The sequence below is a fragment of the Teleopsis dalmanni genome, chromosome X, assembly GCF_002237135.1.
Source record: "Teleopsis dalmanni isolate 2A chromosome X, ASM223713v2, whole genome shotgun sequence".
Lineage (NCBI taxonomy): Eukaryota > Metazoa > Arthropoda > Insecta > Diptera > Diopsidae > Teleopsis > Teleopsis dalmanni.
This window is the reverse complement of record NC_051848.1, coordinates 63,681,048-63,690,405: the sequence shown is the minus strand read 5'-3', so window position 1 is coordinate 63,690,405 and position 9,358 is coordinate 63,681,048. Positions and strand designations below refer to the sequence as shown.

The window sequence follows — 9,358 nt, the reverse complement described above, 5'->3', positions numbered from 1 at the left end:
GAACTAGACTCGATAGAAAGACTCGCTTGCACAAACGTGGCGAATTGTATATTATGTTTGCTCTCTGATCTCTGCAAATGTTTCCAATTGAATAATTCGTAAACAAACAAAATGATCGAACTTACTTAGAAGAGAGATCATGCAGATATTTTAACATTTGAGTAACATTGTGGTCATTCGAATCAATCACCACCATTTGAGGTAGTTTGAGGGCTTATAGACAGTAACGGTCAATTGTCGCTCTCTAGTAGTGTTTCTAGTGCGAGACTTCAAAGTAAATGTGAATGTATATCACGAAAAAGTTATGGAAAATGCGTTAGTGAAGCCGTGAAAAAATATTTCAATAAGATGGAAAGTTATTTTTAACAAAATTTTTCGCTACTACACAAACCGAGTGCCAACGAACAATGGTAGAGGGATAATGTCACACACTTCAATTTGACGGATTAGTGTCATTCACGTAGACCATATATTAACACAGTCCAGTTGTTGGTATAATTTATATAGCTACTTGAGTTCAGCTCAAAAAAAAAGATCAAAGTATAGATGTAATCAAAAAAACACTATTGTATCATTAGATAAAAATTTTGCAGATTCACATTCGTATATTTTGTAATTCGTTCGAGTAGCTTTGGCGGACTAGAACTTGAGCAGTAGTTCACGTTAAAGGCGGCTTTATCAAAAATTCCTAAAATTTAATGATTTTCAAAGTTGTTTATTTAAAAAAAAAACAAAAAAATTTTTATTTAAAATAAAGTACCAGAGCGTTCTGAGATTTTGAAGTTCAGTTGGGTCACCTGTATATCCAGTATTCCTGACAAATATTTGTATAGGAAACTACTAAAAACTTTAGAAATTAATGTTGCTTATTTAATTGAAGTTTACTCTTGATATGCTTAATAAGGCTGACACGCGGCATTCAGAAAGATTCATTGATCCTGAACACAACAAAGTTGACGCTTAACCTTAGCATAAACAATATTAAAATCAGCACTGAACTTCTTACAGGACTCTGTAGACTTGATTATCACATGAAGAATATAGGTGCGGTAGAAAGTGATTCCTGTCGAATTCATCATGAGGAGAAGGAAACTTCAGAACATATTCTATGCAACGGCGAGAATAGTCCAGCGGCGACTATCTTGAAAGCGGGATCTTAGTCCCAAATCAAATGTGTAAAATTAAGCACACACCAATTACTAGATTTATAAATAGTCTAGAAATGTTCTAATTGAGCACATAATAGATCTTTTAGGTTGTGGTGCATTCATAGTCTATTATTTAATAAGTCCGGAGACCTTTTTACGACATTGACATACGACATAAAGTATATAATATTTAATAAAATAAAATTTCGGATAATGCTTGAATTCTATTGAAAAATCGAACAAAAATTTTTGATCTTCCAACATTAGAAATAAAGATTAGAGAAACTAGAATTTTTGTTATAAGAAGTATCAGAACAATTATAAACTTAATTAACAGCTTTAATTTCACCCCGATCTAAATAATATTAAACATTGAACATGATATATCCAATTTTCACTAAATGTATTTATAAACAATAAAGAAAACACAGATTTGTTAAGTTATATGGCTGCCGTAAGATATAATATACCAATTTCAGTGATTTGTCAAGAACCAACATCAATAATTCTATGCTCAAAACATAATTTATTTAACTTGAAAATTATGAGTCCAATTTTATGATAGCAGCCCAACATTCATGATTAGACTTAGTCTCGTTTATCTGGTCAAAAATAGATACTTTGTGGGGCTGTACTTTGTGGGGCTTGAAAATAAGTATAAAACTATGTGAAAAATTTAATATACCCTTTTATTGTACAATACAGTAACAACTTATAGCTATTTCAGTCGGACAGCTCTGTTAGGTCGATAAGAAAAAGGGTCTCGAAGATTTTAGTTTTTCTCCTTGCCAAAGATGAACATAGACACATGAAGTGAAGCACAAAAACCTTCTCATTCGCAGAGCCACAACCTCTACAATAGTCGTAGACCCAGATTCATGTTGAGTTTCATATTGGGTTTCATATTGGATTTTATATTACATATTTTGAAAAATAAACCAGGGAAGGAGATATACCGTATCTTAAAATTGTCATACCACTTTTTGAATTCTTAATTTCATGTCTTTATATTTAAATACCTTTTTCTCGATTTCCTTCGCCATTTTAAGATGTTTTTCAAATGTTTCCATATCGATTTCCGTTCCAATTTTATAAGCATCGAAGAGTTCTGTAGATAAACGATTTTATTACTGTTTATATAAAAGAAATTAAATAATCTAAATTTCGTACCTAAAGCACTTGGCGATATCAAATCATTAGAATTTTTTCCTCCTCGCTCCTTCACAGAATTCTTTAAGTATTGTGCCCACGACGAGAGTTTCGCATAGCGACTATTACTCAATATAAGCTCTTTGTCACTGATAAGTTGTTGATATTGATGAAGTTCAGCTTCTTCACGTTTTCTATTGGAACTATTTTCCAACTTAGAATTAGTGCTACTGCGCTTAGTATGCAAAAATCGATTTGTAAAGCTTGGTTTCGTATGATTACGGGTGGCCTTAAGTGGTGTGCCCTTTGAATTCTTTTCATTACTATTCTGACTTTTGCGTGATGGACGTACATTCTGCTGACATCGCTTGTATTCGATCACTACTGGCGGCAGCTGACGTTCGTCATAGGAAGATTTTTGGTATATACGTTTATCAGCATTGCTGCTACGGTTGCTATCATCTGCTACACTTTCAGTATTTTGTACAGTATCTTCTGTATTCGCCCTTTGGTCTGATGATGTGGTAAACCAATCTACAGCATTGCTATCATCTTCAATATAACTGTTCGGAGATTTTATTATGGCTGATATGGAATTTTCCCTAGTAGTATTTATTTGAAAATCATCATCACGTATATTTTCGTCTTCTTCTTCTTTTAATTGATTGTACGCTAATAAAAATTTATTTGAATCAATTTCATCGTTAGCAATTGATAATGAGGCATCGGCAAGCTACAATAGAAGGAAAAAAACTTTATTAAAAAAACATGCATTAAATTGTGATCTTTAAATTGTACTTTATCGGTGGAATCTACAGCTGAACCCATGCATTCATCATTGACTTCAATATAACCATCGACTAACCGCCTATAACCACTGACTAGTAGCCCAAACTCACGTTCAACCTCTTGTCCGAAATCGCCGATTATATCAACAGGTGTTATGCCAAGAGAAATTTCATCTCGCGTTATATCGTTCGGACGAATAGGGACGTGAGATTCCATATTTGCAACAAAACCACATTTCATTGAAATGATTTGTTTCTGTTCGCGATTGAAATCATATTCTGATTTTTTTGGTGTGACAGTTGTTGCGCCGATCTTATTACTTCGTGCAAACTGTGGACTAACACCATTTAATAAATCCGGTCGGTTTTCTTTCTTCGTTGGGAACTCTGCGCTTAGATTATAATTCTTTTGTAAAATATCTGGTGTAATACAGTGTACATTATATGAACTTGGTCTTAGACTCTGATCGTAGTCGTGCTCCCCCTGTTGTTGCTTGTCTCCTTGTAACGTATTTGTTAGAAGTGTTATAGGCTTAAAGTTCTTCTCATTAGGTGGTTCAAAAAGACTTAATGTAGTTTCTAGATTATTAGGCAAGTCATCTATGTGATTTTCGCTTACATTTGTATTGTGATTATTATCACCAAATTTATTTTTAGCTGTTTCATTGTATTCGATTTTATCTGTTTCCTTTGCGATTGGTTGCTCAACTTTAGCTATCATATCATCATTATTGTTGTTATTATTATTTTCCGGTAGGACGTCATCATCAAAACTATCGGCACTCAATTCCATTTCGTAGTCCGATATATCACTATCATAGGAATCAAATGGTGTGCTACTAATAAAGTGTTCAGATAAAGTGTGTGCTAAGTGCTGAAAACCCGGATAATTAGGATTAATAATGCCGCGTGGAAAATATGAACGTTTCTTTGGTGTGCGTAAAGATATACTTGACGACGAGGGAGAAGTTAAGTATTCATCTAGAAAGGAAAGCAGACTTGAAATTATTCACATATAATTTGATAAATATTATTTTTTTTAATTAGATTGAGTGAACTAATTCATGTTCATCTCATTTAAGAAATATGATATAGTAAGATAATATTTATGACGTTACCTAGCTTCAAATATTTAAAAATCGATAACTTGTGTCTTAAGTTTTGGTAATTCTATTATTGATCAAATTTGTCAAGTTATTAAAGTATATTTAAAAGTCTATAAATATATCAATAAAAAAAAATACTATATTTTAAATTGATTATATATTATTATTAATACATATATATATATATATATATATATATTCTTATATATTATTGTTGCATACAAGATTATTCTACGTTTCGAGAAACGATGGATTGATGGATTCATTTTCCATATTTATTGAGATGAAATGTTTCCAAAGGATTCCAAAAAAATTTTAGTCAGTAAAATTTCTTATCTCAAAAACGATTTATTTAACCCATTTTAGCCTATTAGATATTAAGAAAGTGTAGACACGTAAACTATTCTAGCGCGAAAGATATCACCATAAATTTGTTTTTACAGTAAAGCGGAAAGATGAACCTACAACATAAAAATAGAACAACATTATTTTTACCTGGTTAAATATAGTTTTTCACAGCTGGAATTATGATTTTTTTTTGTCGGAAACTGCTTGGGAAACATGCTGCCGAATATTGAGAAATAAGAAAAACCGAGAACCCCTCACTATTATTAGGCAGGTTAATGTGACCCTTTATGCAATAGAGATGCAAAATATGTGATATTGATAGAAAAATTTTCACACTGACTCTTGTCGGGTATTAACATACTCGACAATATAAAATCATGTTGAATAGTTATGTCTATATTTTCAGATATAACCCAATTATCATCTATTCATTTGCAAGTGCGTAAAGGTGTCATTGTATAATATATTTAACATTCAAGAAGAAGAATTTGTTATTTTTAATCACATATCATTTTTATATATTATATTTATTTTACTTTTTTAATATTTATATTAATATTTTATATTATTATTATATTATTTATATTTATTTTTACATATTTATCATTTATACATATTAATAATTCTTATAATTAAATATATATATAATATATACATGTATTATTATACTATTATGTATATATACATCATATGAATGAAAGATTGTAGACACAGTGATTTATATTTATTTATATATATTTATAATAATATTTATATATATTAATAATTCTTATAATTGAATATATATATAATATATGCATATATGTATTTTTATACTATTATGTATATATATATAATATGAATGAAAGATTGTAGACATAGTGATTTTCTTTATCGCACTTGGAAGTTTATACACAAAATTGTTATAAAATACACTATATACAAATATTTTATAATACTACTTATTATTATATTATATTATATAAATTATTAATAATTTATTTAATATTATAGATTATATAAATAATCTCTATTCTACAACTTTTTGCAATAATTTAATATGGCAATATAAAAAATCTTATATATATACTACATCTGCATGCAAACTTATAAGGGGCACACCTAAAATAATTGCAAAAGTGGTAACCAGAATAGCCTTTCCTTAACCTAAATGGCTATGACACATAATAATATATTCTCCCAATATCAAGACGAACAAGTGTAGACCTGTTTTCGTCAGTCAATGTGAACGATTGAATCATAGGATATATGGCAAGAAAGGGTGACTAGCATGAGTGACTAGAATGGGTAAATAAAATGGGTGACTAAAATAGGTGTCTAGAATGATGGTTAATAGCTGAGAACTTTATCAAAATTGTTAAGGTTTTTCTTTAAGAATTATAAATTACTGTTTGTTTTCTTTGAAAAAGTGTATCATTTTCAATACAACCTTGTGACGAGTTTTAGAATCTCGTCACAAACAAACAACAAGAAAATAAAATAAACAAAAAAAAAAAAAAACAACAATAGAATTAAGGTATTTTTAGTTAAATATAATTTGTTTATTATTAGTTAAGTTACACATAAAATAAAATATTAGTATAAGGTAGTAATAAAAATTAAGGTATGAATAAGTTTAAAATTAAGGTATTATTAAATTAGTATATAAAATCAGTATCATTAAGTTAATATTAATTTAATAAAAATTAAAAGCAATTCCTTTTAAAATATAAATTAAGTAATAACACACCTTTTTGTTTGAGGGTAACTATTTTGTAAAATTTTAACAAATGTGCAGCAACAGTAAGCATACCAGACGCAGACACTTAGAATGGACAATAACAAAGCTGTACAAAGTGCACTCAACAATTAGAAGTCCCGTTTCCAAAATCCGTATAAAAGGAGAAGCAAAGTAAAACACAGGGACTTGGCCACAGCATTTCGAGCAGTGCACATCACCAGAGAGACTTGGCCACAGCACTTCGAACAGTGCACATCACCAGAGACTCTATGGCAGGCCACGAAGCAGAACACTTGACAGAGCCAGAGCAAGTGTATAAACAGGTAATTAAAAATATTTAAATAACATTTTCCTAGTCCATCAGTGCCCTATCGGTAACACTGTTCCTTAGCAACGCAGCCTTGGGTAGCGTTGGTTCCAAGCTCATCAGTGTAGCCCAATCGGTAACACTGTTCCTAAGCAACGCAGCCTTGTCGGTAGCGTTGGTTCCAAGCTCATCAGTGTAGCCCTATCGGTAACACTGCTCCTAAGCAACGCAGCCTTGTCGGTAGCGTTGGTTCCAAGCTCATCAGTGTAGCCCTATCGGTAACACTGCTCCTAAGCAACGCAGCCTTGTCGGTAGCGTTGGTTCCAAGCTCATCAGTGTAGCCCTATCGGTAACACTGCTCCTAAGCAACGCAGCCTTGTCGGTAGCGTTGGTTCCAAGCTCATCAGTGTAGCCCTATCGGTAACACTGTTCCTAAGCAACACAGCCTTGTCGGTAGTGTTGGTTCCCAAGCCATCAGTGTAGCCCAATCGGTAACACTGTTCCTTAGCAACGCAGCCTTGTCGGTAGCGTTGGTTCCAGGTTCATCAGTGTAGCCCTATCGGTAACACTGTTCCTTAGCAACGCAGCCTTGTCGGTAGCGTTGGTTCCAAGTTCATCAGTGTAGCCCTATCGGTAACACTGTTCCTTAGCAACGCAGCCTTGTCGGTAGCGTTGGTTCCAAGTTCACCAGTGTAGCCCTATCGGTAACACTGTTCCTAAGCAACGCAGCCTTGTCGGTAGCGTTGGTTCCAAGTTCATCAGTGTAGCCCTATCGGTAACACTGTTCCTAAGCAACGCAGCCTTGTCGGTAGCGTTGGTTCCAAGTTCATCAGTGTAGCCCAGTCGGTAACACTGACTCTTTAACAACGCAGCCTCGTCGGTAGTGTTGGTTCCAAATCCACCATTAGTTAGAATTTTTTTATTGTTTCAGGAATTATAATAATTCTTAATATTTATAATATATATTGTTAGCAAATAAGCTATAAATATTGTAAAATAAATTTCGGAAAAGATAAATAAAGAAATTAAAACAATTAACTGGCTTTAAAATTATTATTCGAACGATTCAGGGTTATAAGAAATATTCTTGTAACGACTCTGGGATCCGGCGAGCAAAACCTCGGCTGGTAAAAAGGTTCTTTACAAGTGGCGCCCGAGCAGGGACCCTGAATACAACGTAGGAAACTTCGTAATATAATAATGAGTAAGGAGGATCCGATTTTAGCACGAACCTGGTTGGTCACATCACAGAACTCTTAACTCGAATGAAACGAATTTAAGAACTCTGGAAGGAAAAAAAATATATCAACGTATATCACACGTGGAATACAAAGGGGCAGATATGAGTCCTACAATGCGCTCATCCATTCAAACAATAGAACATGTGGAAAAATGGTCCTTCAGATATGACGGTGGTGAGGATCCATTGAGTTTCATCGAACACATAGAAGAACTGGCAGACAAGTATAGCATCGATGTAAACTTAATTCCACGCACAATGCCCTTACTTCTCGAAAATAATGCACTAATATGGTATCGCAACAACAATTGTCGTTGGCAGTACTGGACACATTTCAAGGTTGATTTTCTAAAGTTTTTTATCCCGTCTAGATTCTTTAAGCAAAAACAAGAACTACTGCAATCCATAGCCGTCGAAGAACAACAGCAGCAAGTTAATCAACAACGACAGCCACAACAGCAGACTAATCAACAGCAACAGCAGCAAGTTAATCGACAACAGCAGCAGCAGCAACTACAAGATACGCTAGAACACGGCGTACAACAACAAGATCCAAGACCTACCAAAGTGAAAATACAGCGAGATCCAAGTCCTATCAGAGAAAAAATAAAGCAAGATCCGAGACCTACCAAAGTGAAAATACAACAAGATCCGAAATCTACTAGAGCACCAAAGTTACAACAATACCGAGATCCAAGTCCTATCAATACAACACCTAGCCGAGATTCACAGCAACCACAAGACACGCTAGAACACATCGTACAACAACAAGATCCGAGACCTATCGAAGTGAAAATACAGCAAGACCCGAGACCTAACAAAGGGAAAACACAGCAAGATCCGAGACCTATCAAAGTAAAAATACAAGATCCGAAATCTACTAAAGCACCGAAGTTACAACAATACCGAGATCCAAGTCCTATCAATACAACACCTAGCCGAGATTCACAGCAACCACAAGACACGCTAGAACACATCGTACAACAACAAGATCCGAGACCTATCGAAGTGAAAATACAGCAAGACCCGAGACCTAACAAAGGGAAAACACAGCAAGATCCGAGACCTATCAAAGTACAAAAGTTACAACAACTACAAGGTACACAAAAGCAAATAGTACAACCGCAAATAAAATTTATTGAAACACAACAAGGCCAACAGGAACAATTACCATACCAAATTAAGGAACGTTGTCTCGAAACAGATGACAAAGTCAGCACAAAAAACCAGCAACGGCAAACGAAAATTTGTTGTACAACCCAACCGGAGAACGATCAGATTGTCACCACGGCCCAAGACGAATTTTATAAAATATTCAAAAGTCCGAAGAAACGTTACAGAAGCCAAGCACTATAATTTACGACCCAGAGCATGGAAACCACAGATTGGCGATATGGTTTTAGTCAAAACACATCCGCTATCCAACGCTCAGGCTCATTTTGCTGCAAAACTAGCCCCAGAACCACCGCACGCAGAACTTTGGGAACGGATACAGAGGGACGCTCAAAAGTTAAAACGGGGCCGTCGCCATGTTTTTTATGTGCAAAATCAG

At 33.9% G+C, this 9,358-nt stretch overlaps 1 protein-coding gene across 2 annotated transcripts in view; it reads right to left on the bottom strand.

Annotated features, from left to right (window-relative positions):
- Window positions 1-2,167: 2,167 nt before the first annotated feature.
- LOC119687965 (schwannomin-interacting protein 1 homolog) overlaps window positions 2,168-9,358 on the bottom strand; it is a gene marked incomplete at its 3' end in the record, with an annotated part of 12,324 nt that continues 5,133 nt past the window's right edge. For both annotated transcript variants that reach the window (XM_038102537.1, XM_038102536.1), the window contains 3 exon segments: window positions 2,168-2,256; window positions 2,319-3,030; window positions 3,096-4,066. In XM_038102537.1, coding sequence (XP_037958465.1) covers window positions 2,168-2,256; window positions 2,319-3,030; window positions 3,096-4,066 — 1,772 coding nt within the window.